At 35.1% G+C, this 23,455-nt stretch overlaps 1 protein-coding gene across 1 annotated transcript; it reads left to right on the forward strand.

Annotated features, from left to right (window-relative positions):
• The first annotated feature begins 212 nt into the window (after positions 1–212).
• LOC110107156 lies at positions 213–1,507 on the forward strand. Its single transcript, XM_020837331.2, has one exon. The coding sequence runs from the start codon at positions 232–234 to the stop codon at positions 808–810; it is 579 nt and encodes a 192-aa protein (XP_020692990.1). The 5' UTR covers positions 213–231; the 3' UTR covers positions 811–1,507.
• The last annotated feature ends 21,948 nt before the right edge of the window (positions 1,508–23,455 follow it).

Raw genomic sequence — 23,455 nt, forward strand, 5'->3', positions numbered from 1 at the left:
AAGTAATACCACTTTCATCATTAATACCATCACGAAAATACCTGCACTTCTTCCAAAACTCAATTTCTTTTTTTTGGGTAAACCCAAAACTCAATTTCCACCACACAGACAACGAAGCCTGCGGTCCACAAACCATGCACCGATGTAATTCTAAGCACAAAGCTTTGCATGCCTATAAATAAATCCCAGTTCTCTCACCTCCAGTCATCATTCACTACTCAGCTTAACTCAATGGCTCCAAAAGGAGAAGTTGCTGTCAGCAGTGGAGGCTTCGCCGCCTTCTCAAGAAGATTTGTCGGCTGGAAGAAGGCGCAGGGACAGAGCATGGAAGGACTTCAGAGAGCCATGTCGGATCTTTCATTGCAGCTCAAAAAAGAAACCATCGATGACGCCCGAAATCTTCCGCCGATATCAGAAGTGGAGAACGCTAACTGCGAGTGCTGTGGCATGTCGGAGGAGTGCACGCCGGCGTACATTAAACGAGTCCGGGAAAAGTTTTCTGGGCGATGGATATGCGGGCTTTGTTCAGAGGCGGTGAAGGAGGAGATGGAGAAGTTGGGAGGGAAGAAAGAGGAAGCCATTAATGCGCATATGAGTGTGTGCTCTAAGTTTAGTAGGGTTGGAAGGAAGCAGCCTGTGCTATATCAGGCAGAGGCCATGAGAGAGATTTTGAGGAGGTGTTCTTCTAGGATGGGAGATCCGAAGCTTGCAGCGGAGGCTGCGGGAAAGAAGAATAAGGGAGGGATTATGAGGACTTCGAGCTGTATTCCGGCTATCACAAAGGAGACCAAACGGTCGGCTTTCAGTTAATTAATTGACTTAAAAACATAGAGTACTAATAATTATTTATCACGTCAACGCATCATTATGTATTTGCCTAGAGTTGTGTTAATTATGGAATTATGCATTAATCTGTTTTTTCAATTTTAGAAAAGTAATTGAAAAAAATGAAACGATTATCTTAAATATTCCATCCCTCTCATACTATATTTAATGTATTTTCAATACATTATTATAGTGATTTCTGTATCTTATATTGATGAAATTATTCTGTGAGGTCACCGGATGTTATTCGAAGACGAATTAGAATGTCATACATTATCGGTGCTATGTACCACTATGTACCGGATGATTTGGCTCATTTTGATTCGCTTTTTGACTATCTGGTACTGCACAGAATAATTTCTCTTTATATCGATTCAACGAAGGATGGACAAACCTCACGTCATTTGATGATGATAATGATACATTTTTTTCATCATCATTTGCCCGTTATCTAGCTTCCTACAAGGGGTATCATTCAGGAAAAATAGACCTTAACAGGTTTTTTGTGCCTATGCCTAGAGATCATTCATCATGGTGGTCATGAAAAGTTCTTCATTTACTAAATTGTGATGTCTAAATGTAACCAAATAGGCAATTCTACCTATCTTTCCAAGTCTGTACCGAGGTTGTATCAGCTTTTATGCAATTTATAAAGTTGATTATTTGCTACTTTCTCTTTGTATTTTGATGCATTAATAGAATTGATAAGAGACGTGGTGGGCACTTTAGGGAGAGAAGTACATTTATTAGCTCAGTCTTCTCTTTTATTAATTTGTTAAAATTTATAATGATTTAAAAAAAACTGTTAGCAAGTGTTGCTTAATTTTTAGTTTTTTATAGTCTTTCTACAGGTTTCAGATCGAAGCCATTTTCAAGAACAATTGTTAAGGATAATATGTTTGCTGCGGGGAAGATCATTTAGAAAATATCCTTGTTAATATCTTTTCTGCAACAAATTTTGACCTTTTTTGTTTGGCTACTACTGCCAAACTTTCATTATAAGCTTTTTAAAAAGTTATCTTCTCTTATTAATTATAATCTTATAACAAAATTTATAAAAGTTATAGCCGTCCCAAAAAAGTCCCAAAATATTATAAAAATACATAAAAATAAATTATATATATATATATTTTTTTTCTTACATCTAGAGTGCCTGTCCCCCATTTCCTAGCTCCTTCAGTGTAAATAAAATCATTAATAAAGGGTACTTTTGTTTGTAAGTAGAATTGTGTTGAATCAACTTGCTGCAGAGAGGTCATTTTTTATTTCATCGCTCGAGTGTTTGCCCTAGCCGCTCTGGCGATTTAGCTTTTCCCCTCTTCTCTTCGTCTCCAACCCTTTTCTCCTTCTCTTAGCGTTTTGTTTCTCCCATCGTCTGCTCTGTTTTGGCTCTCTGTGCTGCGCTGTGCCCCTTCTGGGCCCTGTTTGATGGCTGCTGCGGCTCCTTCCTCCTCCTGGGGGAAAGCTTCAGAGCCAGTGCTGCATAAGAATAAAGGTTTCTTCTACCTTGAAGATGATACTCCGAAATCTCCTTCTAGATCTAGATCCTTCAAAGAGGTACTCTCTGGAAAAGCCGCATCAGGTGATGAACTTCCATCTCTTACGCAATCTACTTTTAATGGGGTTCTTGCGGTTTTACTCTCTGATTAAGAAGTTCTCAAACTTGCCTCTCCCTTCAAGTTTACTCTTGTTGGTAAATTTGGGTTACGTAGACCCAATCTTGATGCTATTCGTCAATTTTTTGCTTCCTTAAAACTGTCTGGCTTTTATTCTGTTGGTTTGCTTGACTCTAGGCATGTTGCGATCCAATTATCGAACGATCTTGATTATAATCAGATTTTTGCCAGGAGATCATATTTTATTTTCAACTGTCAAATGCGTATTTTGAAATGGACTCCGTTTTTTGACATCAAAGCAGAATCTCCCATAGTTCCTGTGTGGATTTCATTTCCTAACCTTCGTCTTCACTTTTTCAATCAGCAAGTGTTGCATGCATTAGGTTCTATTTTTGGAAGACCGTTGCAAACGGATCAAGCAACAGCATCCCGCACTAGACCCTCTGTTGCTCGTATCCTCGTTGAGGTTGACATTTCTAAAAAACATCCTAAAGAAATCTAGGTTGGTTCTAAAACCTTAGGTTACTTCCAAAAAGTTGAATTTGACAATGTTTCTGATTTCTGCTCCCATTGCAAAATGCATGGGCACGCTCAAAATGATTGTTTTAATTTGCACCCTGAACTTAAAAAATCTAAAATTATGTCTAATGGGAAGCTTGGCTCCGCCGATTCTCAAAAAACCTATGTGCCTGTTAGTGAAAAATCTATCGAGAATGTGGAAAATTTGGAGAAAATGGTGGAACCGCAACCTGCTATTCATAATTTGGATGACACGATTTTAAATATATCTGATGCTATTGTTGTTAATGGAATTTCTGCTGATGATGCTTTACAATTTACTTCTAAAACTTCTTTAAATGATACTATGATCAATGATCCTCTTCATGATGATGTTAGTGCTTTAAATGATCCTTCCCTCTTTGTTTCTATTGCTTCCATGTTTAATGAAGTTAACAATGGTGACATTACTGAAAATTATTCTCAACCAGCTTTGTTAGAAAAATAAGCTTCTTTGTTAAACAATAATGTTAGTGAGGAACGTAAAGATGGGGAATTTATTCCGCCATCTACGTTCAATGCTCCTTCAAGCTCTCATGCTAATCATGACATTTTTGTGAATAGCAAAGAGAAATGCAAAGGTCCTCAAGAGGAGAATTTTCAAATTGTTTCAAGGAAAAAAAGTAAGCAATCTAAGCATGTTGATCATGTTATTTCTAGATCAACAAAATCGAAAGCTTCTTCAGAAGGTTTGCAATGATTAAAGCCATCATATAGAATGTTAGAGGTATTGGTGGTATGGACTCTAAACTTAGAGTTTGGAATTTATGCAGAATTTATAACACTCAAATGCTTGTTTTGATTGAACCTTTAATTAATATTTCCAAGATTTCTTCTACTGCTATGTTCTTAGGCTTTCCTAATTTTCATGCTAATTGTTCCAACAAAATTTGGATTTTGTGGAAACCTGCTTTTTCTGTTGACATTATTGAGGACTTACCTCAAGTATGCCATTGCTATATTTCTCTTTTCAACATTAACTGCTACGTTTCATTTGTTTATGCCGCTTGCACTAAAACGAATCGTATTCCTTTATGGAATCAATTGAGACAATTCGCTTCTATTATCAATGGACCTTGGTGTATTGGTGGTGATTTCAATATTATTTCTAACGTTTCGGAAAGGATTGGTGGTAACCGTCCCAATGCTAATGCTATGGATGATTTCAATTCTATGATTAGTGATTGCAAGTTGAACGATATCGGTTATTTTGGTAGCCCCTTTACTTGGCATAGAGCGAATTTATGGCAAAGACTTGATAGATGTCTCTTTAATGATGACTGGATTGCTGAATTTCCTTTATCTAACATTGAGCATCTTAGTAGAACCCTCTCTGATCATTCTCCTCTTCTTCTTAGTTTTAACAAGTGTTTGCATCATAATGCTAAGATTTTCATATTTCAAAATATGTGGATGCTTCATGCGGATTTTCCTACTCTTTTATCTTCTAATTGGAATGCCCCTGTTTATCCTAATAACAATATTACTGGTATGTTAAGATTATGGTATAAACTTTCTAGATTTAAACAGTGCTTAAAATGGTGGAACAGAAATATCTTCAAAAACTTATTTTCTAACATTAAAGAGACTGAGGCTAAAGTTTCCTCTTTAGATAACATTTACCAGCAAGACCCGATTTCTGATAATTTGTTATCCCTTAATCAGGCCAAGGAGTCTCTCCTTCTTCTTCAATGTCAAGAAGAATGTTATTGGAATCAAAAGTCCAATGCTAAATTCCTTTTAGAAGGTGATAGAAACACTAAATTCTTTCATGCTTTAGCTAACAAAAAGAAAACTAGAAGTCATATTCACAAGATCATTGATATGAATGGTAATGTTATTACCACTGACGATTCCATTTGTAATTCCGGTGTGAATTATTTTCAGCATATCTTTAACTCCTCTACTGATTGTCTGCCTATTACTAACCCGTATTTAATTCCTAAGCTTATTACTGAGGTTGACAATGCTATGCTTTGCCATAATCCTACTGAGGATGAAATTTTCAATGTTATTAAAGATCTTAACAGCAATGCTGTTGCGGGTCCTGATGGTTTTACTACTAAATTCTTCCAAGACAATTGGGAGATTATTAAGGATGATGTCATTAATGCTGTGGAAGATTTTTTTGCTGGTAACTCTTACCCTAAATTTTTCTCTTCTATTTATATTGTTCTCATTCCTAAGAAAGATTGTCCTACTCATTGGCAAATTTTAGACCTATTAGTTTATGCACGTTTCTTAATAAGTTGAATTCTAAAATCATTGCTAAGAGATTAATTAACATTCTGCCTAATATTATTTCTCTTAATCAAACTGGTTATGTGAAAGGCAGAAGCATTTTTGATAATGTTTTGTTAGCTCAGAAAATTACTCATGATATTAATGTTAAAGTTAAAGGTGGTAATGTGATTTTTAAACTTGATGTTTCTAAAGCCTATGATAATATCAACTGGAATTTTCTTTACAAGGTTCTTTCTCTTTTTGGATTTAAAAACTTTTTCATTTCTCTAATCAAGAATAGCACTGAAAACTATCATTTCTCTGTTATCATCAATGGCAAGCACAATGGTTTTTTCAAATCATCCAAAGGTTTAAGACAAGGTGATACTATGTCCCCTGCCCTCTTCATTATTGCTATGGAATATCTTTCTAGAGGCTTAAATGATTTATATTTGAGAAATCCGAAGTTAAATTTTCGTACTATTAGAGGATTTCCCACTTCACATCTTAGTTTTGCTGATAATTTTATTTTATTTACTAATGGTTCTATAAACAATGTGTATTTATTACTAAATTTCTTGATTAGCTTTTATAATCAAAGTGGTTTATCTATTAACAAAGAGAAAAGCACCTTCATTGTTGGCAAATCGGTCAATAATAATAGAACTAATTCTATTCAGAGAATTTGTGGTTTTCAACAGAAAGCTCTTCCTATTACTTACCTTGGTACTCCCATTTATAAAGGCAAAAAAAGAAACTTCCTTTTTGATAATATCTTCTTGAAAATTGAAAAAAAAACTTCATAATTGGTCTTCTAATTTCTTATCTTATGGTGGTAGGCTCATTTTGATCAAGTCTGTTTTAAACTCTATGCCTATTTATCTTTTTCATACTTTACTTCCCTCTATTTCCACTTGCTCTAAGCTTGAAAGGATTTTTAACAAATTCTTTTGGGGATCTACTTTCAACAATAAAGGCATTCATTGGTCGACTTGGGACAAGAATTGTGGTATTTTAGCTGAAGGTGGTCTTGGTTGCAAATCTTTATCTGATTCTGCCAAAGCTTTCTCTTTTAAATTATGGTTTTCTTTTAGATCGAATTTAAGCTTATGGGCTCGCTACATGAATATTAAATACTGCTCCAACATTCATCCAACTTTATGCGTTCATAAGAACACTGACTCTTTTGTTTGGAAGAGACTGTGCAATATTAAATGGAATGCTGAGAAGTACATTCAATGGGGTCTTGGAAAAGGTGACATTTTTTTCTGGCAAGATAATTGGCTTGGGTGTGCGTCTATTGACAATATGCTCAACACCTGTTCTTTAAGTAATATTAAAGTTGCTCAATTTTTTTACAATGGTGGCTGTGATATCACTAAACTTTTGGAGATGGTTCCTCCTTGTATAGTCGACAAAATCTTAGATATCCCTCTTCAATATAATGAAAAAGATGTTATCTTATTCTCTCTTTCTTCGTCTGGCAAATTTGTTTTGCATAATGCATGGGAAGCGTTCAGAAATCAAAAGGAAAGTTCTATTTTATATTCAGCTATTCGGAATGCTAATTTTCCTTTATCCTACTCTGTGTTTAGTTGGAGATGTATCAAAGGTTACATTCCTGTTGATGTGAGGCTTCAAACTAAAGGTTTTCAACTGTCTTCTAAATGTTTGTGCTGCTCGAATATTGAAAGCATTGATCATTTATTTGTTTCTGGTGTCATTGCTGATAAAATTTGGCATCTCTTTAATAGCATTGCTAATAAATCGTCCATTACTATAGATGATAACCTCGCTTCTATTTTCAAAAATTGGTTTCAGAATTATAAAGGTCATATTTTCAACCTGATTCCAATTCTTATTGTGTGGTATATTTGGCAAGCTCGTAATAATGCCAAGCATAATGGCATTAAAATGGACGCTAATGTCATTATTTCTAATGTTAAACACAAAATTATTCAAATGCATGCTCACAAGCTCCTATCTAGAAAGAATTTTAAAGGTTGTCGTCATTTAGCTGATATTTTGGGGCTTAACTTATCTAATATTCATGTTAATTCTGCTGACAAAATTGTTAGATGGATTAAACCCAAGCCCCCATACATTAAGCTCAATACTGATGGTTCTTTTGGCCATCTAAATGCTGGGGCCAGTGGTATAATCCGTGATGCTATTGGTAATGTTCTTGCTGCCTATGCTGAACCGATCTGTTGCAATTCTGCTATTCATGCTGAGCTCTATGCTCTGTTTGTTGGCCTTCAAATATGTTCTAAACTAGGCTTTACTTTCATTTGGATTGAGGTTGATTCTATGCTCCTCATTCAGATTATTAATAATATGGTGCCGGGTAATCCTAAATGCTTTTATCTTATTAGGAGAATTAAGATGTTCCTCAAAACTGTTACTTATTATATATCTCATATCTTTCGTGAAGCTAATACAGGTGCTGATTAGTTAGTGAATTATGGTTGCAATATTGATTAGTATGTTGAGTTGAATCCTACCGAGTTGAATCCTAATTTACATGCTTTGATCAAATTAGATAACACTGGCTTGCCGTATATTAGACATGAGTAATTCGCTGCTCTGTTCTTTACATCTCTGTTTACTGGATTTTCTTTTATCCTGCAGCTTGTTCTCCATTTTTATTTTAACTTCTCTGTTAAACCATCTCGATTTGAATTGCTGCCTGCCGTGGATTAAAACAAGATTGTCTTCTCATTACTGTGCTATCCATTTATCAGGCCCTGTTATCCATCCTTGTTTCTGTAGGAATCATCTCAATGTTAATTGTGTCAACTGCTGCTTCTCTATTCAACTGCGTCTTATCCTGTTTCCTTTGCAGTATAACTGTGTGAATTATAGAATTAAAATGCTGCAGCTGGATATCCTGTATATTATTCTGAAGCTGTGTAATCACCGGACTTTTGCTGCTTCTGTGTGGAAAATCTTTTATTGTTATCGCATCAACACATCTGTGGTCTATTGTCTTAATTTCATCAATGATGTGTTAAAAATTTTCACTTCTATCTTGGTTTTTTGGAGGTTTCATTGCAGGTGTTATTCCAATCTCATCTTTATCACCTGCTTTGTCCCTCAGGTATGTCTCTTCTGGTTATTTTTTGTGCTGTATTCCTTTTTGTGTCTCCTTTTTTGCAGGAAGCCTATGTTGAAAGACTATCTATTGAGCTTCAGTTTTTGGGTGTTGAGAGATTTCAGCCCTTGTCATTTTCTTTTTGCTTATTGTAATTTTAGATTTATAATATTTATCATGTTTAAATTTGTTAATATCTTTCATTAATTTTATTAAATATTTAAAGTATAATTAAAATGCTATAAAGAATTTATATTTAATTAAAAATTAATTAAATATTAAAAATTAAATTATTTAAATTTTAATGAATTCCCTATCTCTCTCTCCCTCTCCATTTGATTCTTTCTCTCTCTAACTTTTCTCTTTTCTTTGTGCTTGATATGACTATTCATTTCTCTCCATCTCTCTAAAACTGAAAATTTAGATAAAAAGTTTTAAAGAGACGCAAAGCAACTTTTGTGTTTTCTTATTTCTACCAAAAAATGTGAAACCCGTTTGCGTGTATGATCCTTTTTAAATTTCTTTTTAATCATGTTGCTTCTCCTAATTTAATGTTTAATAATTATCATTTTTTAAATTTGCCTAAAGCTTTATAGTGTGAGGGTTGAAGCAAGCAATCTTGCCGGAATATGTACCCGTGGAATATAATATATGAAGCTAATTTATGTAAAGAACTTTAATTTAAACAAAATATATTAATAGAAATAAGTAAAAGAAAAAAAAAAACTTTCTTAATCATATTAAAGATAAGATAAATATATAAATTGCTAGTTCAGATAAAATATCTCAACAGCCAATAATTATAATTCTTATAAAAGCTTAGACAAGTGAAGATAAAATATCTCAACATCATTTTTTTTTTTTTTGTAACTTCAGCAATTATGCTAGGGTGTAACATAAGATTCCAACACAAGGTACAACACAACAACGTCGGAATTTTCATTATATTATAATTTGTTGGAAAAACTTTATAGTGTGAGGGTTGAAGCAAGCAATATATCTTGCCGGAATTGGAATAATATGTGAAGCTAATTTATGTAAAGAACTTTAATATAAGCAAAATATAGGAATAAAAATAAATAAAAGAACAAAAACTTGCTTAATCATATTAAAGAGAAGATACATACCAAATATCAAAAAGTTTACTTATTCTTCCAATAATTCTGCAATAATTTTTACAAAAAGCATTAGAACTTCTGTATTTTCAGTGAATTATTATGCAGTCCACGATCTACCTCATCACAGCCATTTATATGATTTTCCACTTGCGAAGATGTATTAATAAATATTTCCCCCTTCACAACTCATAAAAAACTAGAGCTTTACATGCTTATCCTTTAACTATGTGTACAACTAAATCCTTTTTCTTAGGCTTTAAACAAAGCTAACCATTGCCTTTTGTTTGCTTGAATTAATTGTTTACTAAATTAATTAAATTATATTAATGTATTTAATAAAATAATCATGGATAATTTTAAGTTTTAATTATAGTTTATATGTCATCCAAAAAATTATCTTGATCGGGCACGAATCTCGAGGCAAAAATCAAGTTGGAAACTTCAAAAATTAAACAAGGGACCATTTGAACTCCGATTTCAGCAAACTTATAATCGAATTAAACGTCTCGGAAATGCAAACCCAACGACACCAAATTCGACCCAATCCGAGCTAAAATAGGTCCAAATCAAATACCCAAAGCCCATTTGGAAGGTTCAATCCATAATTTGGATTACCAAACTGTTTCCAAATGTGACATGCTTATAGTCAAATCAATCTGCTCGATGAGACAAATCCAACGAGCCAGAGATTGTCAAATTCTCACATCATTGAGACATTAAAATGCCTAATAAACAGTCAATGATCAATGAATTCAACATCGGTCATCCATTCAAACCACTCCCAATGTAGTCTTGATCTCCCTCCTATTTACTGGTCATGCCACTCTAAAAAAACTAGAAATAGACCCCTCATTTCTCATGAGAGGGGATCTCAAGAAAGAAGAGAAAAGAAGGAAGCAAGGAAGCAAGAAGAGAATGAAGAAAATGGAAGAGAAGGAAAAGAGCTATGTTGCCACCAGACTCCTCCACGACCACCGCCGGACTTCCACCCAGCAGCTGACTAATGTAGGAGTTCTACCTGATAGCCAACTAACACTGGAGTTCTCCCTGGTCACCGACTGACAGTAGATTTCTACCTGACAGTCAATTGAATCTGGATTTTTGCCCGACCACTAAAGGTCGCCAAATTTTCGATTTTCGTTTGTAACTGAATTTCAACATGATAGTTGATTTATAATCTAATCGTCCTCAATTTTAGGGACGAGTCAGCCACTTATAATCTAAGCAGCACTAGTATAATCCTTTTAACTGTGTGTGGCCCCGTGGTTTTCCCTTTTCCAGGGTTTCCACGTAAAGATGCTGGTGTTACATTCTTCTTTTATTTATATGTTGGATATCCATATAATGCCGAGATTAAAATCTTCTAACTCTATCTCCGCTTATATTCTAGCCCACAATAATTTAACACCTTCTGCGAGAAAAATTCCCATTATTCTAAGCATTTCTTCAATGGGCAATAGACGTACGTGCATAGCAATCTCATCTTGGGAGCCTCCCGCTCCAACACCCATCAATCCAAGAATCAGTATATGAATCATGGATGTCAAGTATCTATCTCTTTTTATTCTTGGGGAGGTGTCAAATATTGCTATTGAAGGAAATTTGGGACCTTCCATAGTAGAATGTATCTGAAAGAAGGAAGAATCTCAAAATGGGATCCTTCAACTCTTGGAGAGACCCGGCAACTAGCGCTAGCACCATAAGAGGATGTTCTTCTCCCTCAAGATTTACCACTGGCCGAAGATGAACAATTGAAACATCTTCATGCAGAGATCCCTCTTCCTCCACCAAGGAGGCATCTGCAATCACATCAAGATAACGAACTTGCAGACACTATAAGTTCTACCCATCCTTCACATACAAGTCGGCAACCTCCATTCCTCCAAACACCCCTGAAGTCTTGGTCCGACTGAACATTGTTGAGATCCCTCATAATGTCCTACAACATAAAATATGAAGATTAGTTTGAGAAGAGTATCTCGTGGGAGGTATAAGACAACCTCTTAGTTAATGTGACTTCCAAGAGTCATCGCCCATGACTAAAGTCATTCTTCAACATCCCATTATGACAAGATTGAAACTACTGAGCACTGACTCCTATGATGAGACATCGAACCCTAATGAGGGTAACGATCACTATAAAACTATCATGCATATCCAACGAGCCTCAAATGCACTCATATACTAAGTTTTTCCTACTACCCTTAAAGGATAAGCTCAAATGTGGTTTTATTTACTTACAGCTAGAATGATCCCAACTTTTATCAAATTAGCCAAATTGTTCGTCAAACAATTCATTGTCAATCGAAGAATTGCTAAGGATTTTTCTCACCTCTTCAGGATCCTCTAAAATAAAGGAGAATCATTGAAAGGAGTATTTTCAATGATTTACCACTGAGGCTCAGTAAATTCAAGGAGTAAATCCTGAATTGCTGAGAGGAGTCTTTCTTGGAGGCCTCTATTCTGGCCCCTTTTATTTGGCACTCAAGTGAGACATGGTTCATTCATATGCTGACCTAATCCATCACATATAGATATAAATCTCTATAAATGAAGTCATAAATGTTTACATAAAGCAATTTGAGAAAATAATTAGAAAGCATAAAAGTGCACCTGTGATAGATAATTCATTCTCACAATAAAAGAAATAAGGGAAGAATAATCTACCTCCTAGGCCTCCAATGTCACGACGGGAACCTTGACAGGAGAAGGAGTATACACCACTGAACGTATCTCGAGCAAATGTGTTGATGGTCATCCGAGATCAGGAGACCGTGAAGTGGCCTAATCCTTTGAAGCTGAATACAATAAATCAAGATCAATATTGTCATTTTCATCATAATCGTGGCCACACTACCAAAGCCTATAAGCAGCTCAAAGGTGGAATTGAAAGGATTATCCACCAAGATTATCTTTGACAGTTTATTCGAGATCCACTTATTTGATAGCAAGCTTATCCCACTAGGGGGCAAAATCAATAGCAACTGATATAACCGTTGCATAATCGTCTAATAGTTAGTGAGATTGAGACCATTGCAAGAGGCCTCTTATTATCTAATGATGTCTTATTGGTTGTATATGAAATTCCGACACCAAAGAAGGCTCATATATATCATTCTATTAGTTTTGACGATTCTAACTTGGATGGAGTAAAATCCCTTCATTAAGATTCACTTGTGATTAATGTGGGGATACGTGACCCGTGTTATAGTTTCAAAAGAATTCTGATGGATAAGGAAAGCTCCGTGGATGTCTTATTCTACTCATTTTTTCTTAATATGGGTCTCACTAGAGAAAAGCTTCAGCCTACTGTAGGTCTGTTATATGGGTTTCACAATCAACCTATACGAGCGAAAGGGACAATCAATCTCCTAGTTATACTTGGAGAATTTTCTCCACAGATTGTACACTCCATCCAGTTCATTATAGTAAAATCGAATTCGATTTACAATGCTATCTTTGGAAGGACACTCCAATCGATCTTTGGGATTATCGCCTCTATCCCTCACCTTAAATTGAAGTTCCATACCATTGCAGGAGTCCATGTGGAGATCAACAAGTAACACAAACCTACTATCTTAGGCAGGCTCAACCACGTCCATCAGTTACCCTGAGCATTGAGGATTTTGATCTCCGGAGTGAGTATATATATCAGAGGGCTTATCCTGTAGAAGACCTCACTATTGTATAAATATCAGAAGAACACTCTTTAAGGATTATGCAGATCAAGTCTCTTCTCTCAGACGAGGAGAAGAAAAAAATACATAGATTTTTTACGAAGGAATCAGGATGTTTTTGTATGGAGTCCGACAAATATGTTTGAAATCGACCCTGATGTGATCGTGCACTCCCTCAAAGTCAACCTGATGTGCAAGCAAGTAATCCAGAAGAAATGAAACTATAATTTGTTAGTATTTGAGGAGGAAGTTGATAAGCTTTTGGAAGCTGGATTTATACTAAAAGTGCACTACCCCACTTGGTTGGCGAATGTCATCCATGTACAGAAGGAAAGTGTAGCTTGGAGAATATGTGTATACTACACATATCTCAATAAAGCCTACCCAAAGGATAATTTTTTGCTTCCTCGTATTGATCAGTTGGTCGATATCTCCTCCAAAAAATAAATGTTGAGCTTAATGGATGTTTATACAGGCTACAATCAAATAAAGATGGATCCTGCAAATCAAGAGGTAATAGCTTTTTAGACAGATAAGGGTTATATTATTATTTGGTTATGCCATTCAGGCTCAAAATGTCATAGCAACATATCAATGTTGTATGAATAAAGTTTTTAAAGATCTTATTGGGTGTACTAGGGAAGTATATGCAAATGATATAGTAGTGAAATGCCTTGAAAAATCTTAACATATATCTAATTGGAACAGTGCTTCCACCTACTATGACGCTACAACATGCAACTCAACCCAGCTAAGTGTGCTTTTAGAGTCGCCTCTGGAAATTTCTTAGGGTTTATGGTAACCCACAGAGGAATTGAGGCCAATACTAAAAAATCAAGGCACTAAAGGTCATGGTGGCCCCGAAGAATATCAAGGAAGTCTTAAGACTGAATGGAATGATTCTAGCACTATTTCATCTTCTAGCCCATTTAGGAGATAAATTTCTGCCCTTCTTCAAGATACTTAGAGGTTCCCATTGCTTAGGATTCTAATTGACTGATGAATGTCAAGAAGCCTTCGTATAATTACAAAAACATTTGGCATCTCTACCACTACATTCTAAACTAATACTGGGAGAAAAGTTGTATCTGTACATAGTTGTTTCTGCCCAAGCTACCAGTTCGAGATTGGTATGAGAAGAAAAAATTATACAACGCCCCATCTATTATGTCAGTTAGAGAATATTTGAAATATATAGACGTTATCCACTAGCAGATAAAAACAGTCTTGGTGTTAATTTACTCCGCTAAGAAAGTGCACCCTTACTTTCAAGCCCATATAATTGGAGTCCACACAAATCTATCATTGAGAAGTATCTTATAAAAGCCAGAAGGATCTGGAAGGCTCATCAAATGGTTTATAGAACTGAGAGAGTTTGAAATCCACTATCTACCTAGGCTCGAAATAAAATCTCAAGCACTTACAGATTTTGTAGTTGAATGCACCATCCTCATATCTAACAAGTCATCTAGTGCTTATGCCTCTCCCCCGTTTTGGGTATTATATATTGATGGAGCTTCAGGAAGTTCTAACACCGTAGCAAAAATTTTGTTGATCTCTCCACAGCAAGTTACCTTGGAGTATGGGCTCCTACTTAAATTCTCTGCAACGAATAACATAGTAGAGTATGAGGCTCTTATTGCTAAATTGAGGCTGGAAATCAATTGTAAGGTGAAGAACTTGGTAGTCCACATTGATTCATAATTACTCACCTCTCAGGTGGAGGGGGAGTTTGAGATCTACAATCCGCAACTGGCCCAATACTACAACATCATAAAGTCGCTCTTAGCCCGTATAAAAGATCATCAGATCATTCATAGTCTCCGAGGGCAAAATGCACAACCATATGCTCTTTCTAAACTTGCTATAGCAATAACTTAAGATGTCTATAACATGAAGCATATCTAAGAGATCTGTTTTCCAAGTATCCAAGGTCCGTGGGTCATACAATAAATTGATAAACAAAGAGATGCTTCTTGGATCGATCACATATTGTCCTTTAATAAGATGGAGTGCTGTCTGAAGACCACATAGCTATAACACACCTTCAGAGACAAGCATCAAATTTCACTATTATTGGTGACGAGTTGTATAAACAAGCCTTTATTGGACGATAAATCAAATGTCTTTCACCTTCAGAAGCTGATTACGCACTCCGTGAAGTCCATTCAAAAGTATGTGGAGAACATATGGGAGGAAAAATATTAGCCTATAAGTTAATGAGGCATGGATTCTATTGTCCTATAATGAAATATGACGCACTTGAGTTCACGCAAAAGTGTGAAAACTATTAATTGCATTCCAATCTCACCCATATACCTGTTTTGGAGCTTGCAAAACTTAAGGGCCCCTAGCCTTTCACCTAATATGGAATTTATATAATGGGACTCTTCCCTATAGTCACTAGAAGACAAAAAAAATTCATTATCTTGGCTATAGATGTAAAGGCCATTTTTCTCCCAGGATCGTCCGGGACGAAGTTGGATCGTCCCGGGACGATCGGTACAGGTTGTGCGGGAACTGTTTCTGGCTGCATGGTTCGTTTAGACGAAATTTGGATCGTCTGGACGAAAATTTTACAGAGCCAAGTCATCCAGGGACGTTCATTAATCTCGTCTGGACGAAATTCGTCCCGAGCCGAATCGTCCCGGGACGAAGTTGCGATCGTCCGAGACGATCCGTCTGGATATATATAGAAATGAGATATTTTGAAGAGAGAGAAAAGCCCAGGAGAGAGAAAATCAAAGGAAAAAGAAGAAAAAGTAATTTTTGGGCGACTCCGGTCCGTTTTCGTCCGTTGCTGTAGTTAAAGAAGTTGACCGACTCGAGGTAAGGCACATTCTGCCTTTCTCAATTTTCATAAAGGAGGATTTTGACGAGTTTTCTGTTTTGAATTTTGTTTCCGTTAATGAATTTTGGGTATTATTTTTGTTTGACAAAGGTTTTACCGTGTAACTTTTGATATGTCTTTGAGATGATAATTATGCACGTTTTGATTATTTTCTGGAAGATTTTTACCGGATATTTTGGATTCTGTGATGTTTTAAGTAAACTACAAATTATCAGGATGTTGAAAAATATTTTGTCAGTACAATGAAAGTCTTATAATGTTGTTGTGAATGTTCTGTGGTAAATTGGTAAATTTCTGAATCTGTGAATTTTGTGTAAATTCCGTATACTACCGTTATGCCGCTGAATTTTCGTACGATTTCTGAATTTTCTGAAATAAGATGATTTGAATATTTGATGTGTTTGTGCTATCAGAAGGGAGGTATAAGGGGCCAGAATCCCATGTGATTTCGATGTCTGGGTCAGGAAATTCTGAAATCTGAAATGAGCTCTGAAATCTGAAAAATGTTCCGGGACCTCTGATATATGTTCTGTTCTGGTGCTATAAGCACAACGGGAGACATAAGGGGCCATAATCCATTGAGATTCTATCTGTGTCAGGGAGGGAGGCATAAGGGGCCAGAATCCGTTGAGATTCTGTCTGTGTCAGGGATATCTGAAATCTGAAATCTGATGTTATCTGAAATCTGTTGTTTGATATTTGATAATCTGTTCTGTAACTTATCTGATCTATTTTATGAATTATCTGAATCTGTTCTGTGAATTATTTGATTTCTGATTTCTGTACGACTCTGATTATTCTGTACGATTCTGTCTGCTTTGTGATTTGAAAGCTTTATGATATCTCAATTGGGGATCTAATTCTACGCAGCATCGAGGCAACTGGAAAGGATTACTACAACTAGAGGCAATTGGGGATCTAATTCGAGTCGATGCATATCACAAAAGAGTTACCCATTACTACAATTGGAGGGTGAAATCTTAATGTATCTCAATTGGGGATCTAATTATACGCAGCATCGAGGCAACTGGAAAGGACCCTCAATGCAACAAACTCTCTCCTCTCTGGAGATTCCTTTTTTGGTGGCAGCCATGGTCAAGCCTGACACCTTCAAACTGAATGATGCTAATGGGAAGATGCTCTCTCGAACTTGGAATGTTGGAAACCTTCAAATGTATTATCAATAAGTGATGATAGTACTATTTGTCTTATGTTATGTGTTCTCTCCCAAGTTATTGTATAGTCCACGTATGGCTTTTCTTTGTGTTGGGTGTGGTAAAACTCTTATAGCAATTATATCCCTAAGTTATACTAGGGAACTACTGTATTATCTTCTATAGTGCAGTAATGTGATATTTACTTTGTTCTAATATTGTTTACTCATGCAAAAGGATAAAAAAATTAATAAAGAATCTATCTTCTTTATCCATGATTCAAGAAATACATAATTTACATTATATCTAAATCCCTAGATGATCAATCCCAAGGTGGTTTGATCCGACCTCTTCCATACATGTTAATGTCATCAAGCAAATGCTTTAACTAACAATCTCAAATATGTCAAATATCTTATAATCAAGCAAATGCTTTAACTAACAACCTCAAATAGGTCAAATATCCTATAAGGATGTCTTGAATCTTAAATAACTAGATGATCAATCATAAGAGCATTTTATCTGACCTCTTTCATATAGATTTAAAGTCATCAATCAAATGATTTGACTAACAACCTCGAATAGGTCAAACATCTACGGAGGATGTCTCTCACATTTGCTTAAGTCAAAAGAGCCCACTAAAATATTTCTTATCATCTAAATTAAAAAAAAAAAACTAAGTAAATTTCACATGCATATGAGAAAGAAAAGAAAAGAACATCAATAACTTCTTAATATTTCATCAAGCATATTATATACATTATATGAAACCATTAACATCAAATACATGTAACATGTAAAATAATACAACCAACAACAACAAAACACTACAAAATCAAAATATCAACATCCTCCTCGAGGGAAAAGGCCTTCTACAACTCACTCTTTATCTCATCACCATCATGATATAAAGAAGAGTCACCAAAAGTCTGGCTTGGTGTTAACCCCTCGATCTCAGCTCTAGTCTTACGCTGCACTTGACATACATCCTTTAGAAAACCTCTAATAAAGCCTTCTTCAAAATACTCAAACTCCAAGGCCTTCACCTGCACATCATATATGTGATCATGAGCTTCCTGAATCTAATCATGGATGATTATCTTGAAGGCAAAAAACTTCTTAAATTCTTCTATGACTCTAGAAGGTGACTCTAGAAGGCAAAAAACTTCTTGAAATCTAATCATGGATGACTCTAGAAGGTGACTGTTTTGACTTAGACCTGACTTCCTTCTCAGACAACAAACTCTGAAGCATATTATTCTCATTTTCAATGGTTGCAATATTCTCTTCAAGACACTTTCATCACAAGAAGCTTGGCTAAGTAGAACTTTTTCCTAAAAATAATCAAGAAATCATCAGTTATGGTAGATAAAATATCATCAGCTTTGGCCACTTTTTTAGTCTTCTTTAGACTCTCTGATTGGACAACAGGACGATCTCCTTTGGCTGGAGGGACTTTGGTGGAGATGTGCTCACCCATTTGAATTTCTACACTAATGAGAGGCACAGAATTTGAGTAGGTGATGCCACCTACCAAAAATAGTGGAATGCCTCAATAATAAGAAGAAAGATGGGGGAGAAAGAAAGGTTAAGACTAAAAAATTCTAACTTATACAAAAAAGAGGGGAAAACTATTTTTGAATAGGGGATGCCGCCTACCAAAAATAGTGAATGTCTTAAATATAAGAAAGTTAGAAGGCAAAAGGAGAAGAGGATTAAATTCTTCATTACCCTAGGGTTATTTATAGGAACAAAAGAAAGGGAAATTATTTAAAGGGGGGGGGGGGAATTTCCCTCCTATTTTGTTTAACAATTTTTAAAAATCCTTCTATAAGCTATTTCTAAATTTTTTCGGCCCAAATATGACAATTTATTTTAAATTAAAAACAAAAAATTACACAAAAAAAAAATTAAAAGAGGGACGGTTGGAGCAGCTGCCCCTTAAAAAATTAAAGAATTTAAACTACCGACAGTTATAGTTATGGCCCGCCCAAAGAGGCGTGTCAAGAATGATGTGGCAGCGGCCAGCAGGTCCAGCCGCCAATGCACATTCGGGCAAGATTTATTGGTCCTTCAGGCAAAATTGGACATTTTTTGGGTCCCAAAAATCATTTTTCGATATTCTTGGTCCAATTTTGGCACTTTTAGAGCTTAACGGAGCAACTATGATCCAGTTTGAGCAAATTTATATTTTTTGGAACAAAATGTTCTGACATTTTTTTATGATTCAAACAATTTTAAATGTTGTGATACATATTTTCGAACTTATAGTGCTTCGACGTCCGAAGATAGAGGGGCGACTAATATATTATCCAAAATTTATATTGATTAGACACAAATCTTGAGGAAAAAATCAAGTTGGAAACTTCAAAAATCAAATTTGGGACCATTTGAACTCTAAGTTGGAACTCTAAATTTATATTGATTAGACACAAATCTTGAGAAAAGAAGAGAAGGAAGCAAGAAGAGAAGGAAGAAAAGGAAGAGAAGGAAGAGAACTCTCTTGCCACCAGACTCCTCGACCACCATTGGACTTCCAGCAGGCAACCGACTGACGTGGGAGTTCAGCCCAATCACCAACTAATGCTAGGGTTCTGTCGGCCACCGACTGACATCGGAGTTTTGCCTGACATCAAACAAACGCTGAATTTCTACCTGACCATCAATTGAAGCCAGATTTCCACCTGACTACCAAACATCACAAGATTTCCAATTTCCATTTGTAACTGAAATTTGAAAGTTTGTGAGGGTTGTTAAACCCTAAAGAACTAGTCCCGAGGCTAATAAAGAGGTGGAGAATTGGATATTTAAAAATTCTTCTTTCAACAAAAAGAAAACCCCCCATCTTAAAGTTTTTCAACATCTAAAAATAGATAATCAATACAATGTAATAACAATCACAGATTTTCAACCAAGTAGTTATATCCAAAAATAAATATGAAAAATAAAGTGAAAAAAAAAATAAAATCAGAAAGAACACACTAGATTTTATAGTGTTTTGGTCAACTTGACCTACGTCCACTCCTCAGAGGCACCATCTGAGTATTACACTAAAACTATAGTGACTCTAGCTCCATTTGGCCCTACAGCAAGGCAAAGAAGCCTTTATAAAATCTTTCCACCAACCTGGTGAGACAGAAGAGCCAGGTCCTTTGACACAAAATAGATCTTCTTCTTCCCAAAACTTCCCTCAAGACAAATCTTGAATATGATGGTAGTTAGGCGTAAGCTTGTTGGAGCAACTGTGTGAAACCCCCTCCACACTCCCTTGAAACCCATTCCAAGGATCTTCTCCCTCTCTCAAACTCCACCCTTTTCTCTCTTCCTTTCAAGTTATCTTTTCAAGTTTTCTCAAAAAAAAAAAAAAGTTTCAATGGCTGCAAAAGACACTTATCAAGTGCCTTGTTAAAGCTTAAATAGAGGAGCTCCAAAAAGCCCTAATTTTCAATTCTGCGCAACCAATAATCCAGGACGAACGGTATATCATCCTATATGATTAGTTCAAAATACCCCAACCATCTTATATGATTAGCCTTGCCCTGTACAATTAGTTCAAGAATTTACACAGATCGTCCTAGACGATTATGCGATTGCCAGGACGATTAGTTCAAAATGGGTAGCAATCACGAAATCGTCCCACAATAGTCTCGGGACGTCATGGACGATTGACCTGGACGATTAGAGGAAAATCATGGTTTTCTTCCTGGACGATGGGTATTATCCAACAAAAATATAATAGACCGTCTAGGACGATCAAAGTGGATCTTCATGCATGATCGTATTGAATAATTTAACAATAATTACTCTCCTAATTATCAAATCAATTTAGGCATGATTGTCTTGCATCGTTCAGGACGATGTAGATCATCCGAGAAGATTAGACAAAAATTGCAATTTAAAAAACATGCCTAAAATATGATTGTCGGTTGAATTTCATACATATAACTAATCGTCCTAAATTATCTAGATAGTCTAATATGATTAGTTAATTATCTCATCTTAACAGAATGCCCTAATTAGAGTTTTAATTTTTAACTAATCATCCAAGATGATTTTAAATTGTCCTGTATGATATGATCAAAAATAGAAAACTCTAACTCATCAAATTTTTCCTAGAGTGTGTGTGTGCAAGGTTACTTAGCTAACAAACACCCTTACAGGACTTGACTCAAGAAATAAAAAATACATCAATAAATATTACAACTTTATCCAAATTTAATGAAATTTTACTTAGCTAACAAAGAGATTAACAACTTGTGAAGGAGACATAAAGTTCATGATGAGAGTTTCTTGGGAAAAAAAGCATCGTTGGATAAGTAAAATTTGTTGAAACTCTAGATTTCTTAGGGGTTGTTTAGCAATAAGTATGATTTATTAAATCCTCTAAATCCAAATTTAATAAATCCTAAGTGAGTTAAATCCCGAAAAATGTTTGACAAAATAGTTATTAAATCCTGTCAAATCCTATGAAACTAAGATTTAAGGGAGCTAGTTCATTAAAAATTTCAAATTTATTTAATATTTTAAATTAAAAATTGTTTATTAATTTTTAATTTTAATTACCATAAATAAATTATAACTTAATTAGATTAGTTCCTAATTAAAAAATTAAATTAATTTAATTTCTTCCAATAGGTTAAGAGGCATTATTTTTTTTGGAAATTAGAGACAAACATACCCAATTTCATTCAAAAAATGAACGGTTACAAGAGAAGAACAATAAATTTGTAAGAAAAACTTACAAATCTCAACAAACTAACAAACTCCTTATTAAAACGAGAAACAATAAAAAGAACATAGATTACAAACAAAACTAATCCACAATAAGCCAGGTCCAAATGACACCAAAAATAGAGAAGCAAAGAGGAAGATCCTCCATATCAAAAAGCAGCTCCCATAATATTCTCCAGAACAAGAGGTTGGAACAATTCAGATAAACAGAGCCACAAAACAATTAGCCAGCAAAACCCAGTCCACCAAGATGTCTTAAGATCACCAACTAGAAAACAACGAAAAATCACCTAAGCCACCAAACAACTACAAGATAACAAACAAATGAAAACACCAATACAGAAACCAAGCGACAAGAAGCTTCCAAACAAACCTTCCAAACAAGAGCCCCATGCCACCAACCATCCGCCAACCAATCAAAGAACAAATCAAAGATGAACAACCAAACATCAAGCAATGCCATCAAACATCAGAAGAACAACCATCCACAGTTCCAATCAACCTACAAACAGAGCCAACCAATAGAACTAGAGGAAAAAAGAAATACCACAAAAACCAACACCCCTAAGAACCTAAAAAAAAAATAAGGAGCAACTCAAGACCACAAATAGAAACCAACCCAAATGCAAAGGAGAACCAACAACAGACCCAAAAAAAAAAGAAGGATAGAAGATGAAAAAAACCCCAAAGCAGCCCCAACACAAAGGACTCGGAGAAAGGGAAATCCTTTAATAGTCCCCTAAAACCCAAATACCATTAGTTGCTAGATCAGATCATTGAGAAAAAAACATGGTTACCAATCCAACCTTCTAAAAATAGAAAGATCAGAAGGTGCCAAAACATCATGGTCAAATGAAAAAAAAAATAATAATAATAAAATAAAACCCACTAGGAAGGAATACTCCCAACCAGAACAAAACAATAAAATAAAAAAACCAAACCCAAAAATATAAAAAACCACATTAAACAAATAGATGTTGGATGTTGGGAAAAGCAACCCAATTAAAAACTTTAGCTCGAACAGCAAACCTAATAATCTTACAAATAGAATTATGACAACCAATTTTATTTTCGTTCTTTCTGCATTTTCTTTCCTACCAAATGTAATAAAGGGAGCAGCAGGTGTATAGAAGAAACAAGTATTTACCATCAGTATACCAATTTGAGTTCCAAATAAATTCAAGAATTTGGATTAAATTTGGTCTAAGACAAAACGAAATTTAACCCAAGCACAAATTTTGATATGATATTAAATCACATTCAAAGAATAAATGACTATAACATTCAACCCCTTTATCACAGAGGATATAATTTAAAGGCACGTTAATATTCCTTTTAACTAAAAGATCTGCTGTTTTCAAACCATTTAACATAGCCATTAAAGAAAAATAAGTGAACCTTAAAGCATACCTTTTATGTCAAATATATGAATGCCAATCTACTCTAGAAAAATTCTTATAAAAAGCATTAAAAAATTCTTGAAAGTATGATACTTCACCTTATCTCAAGATATAAAAGATAAGACCTGATTATGAATAGAAATGCTCAAAATAGCCAAAGCTATATCTTCCATAATATGCAAGGGAATTTCCCAATTATCAATATTAA

This window comes from Dendrobium catenatum, unplaced genomic scaffold (genome assembly GCF_001605985.2).
Source record: "Dendrobium catenatum unplaced genomic scaffold, ASM160598v2 fragScaff_scaffold_1029, whole genome shotgun sequence".
Classification (NCBI taxonomy): Eukaryota; Viridiplantae; Streptophyta; class Magnoliopsida; order Asparagales; family Orchidaceae; genus Dendrobium; species Dendrobium catenatum.

Excerpts from the sequence above, each read along its gene's own strand:
- LOC110107156 (XM_020837331.2), top strand. The coding sequence starts at position 232 with ATGGCTCCAAAAGGAGAAGTTGCTGTCAGCAGTGGAGGCTTCGCCGCC.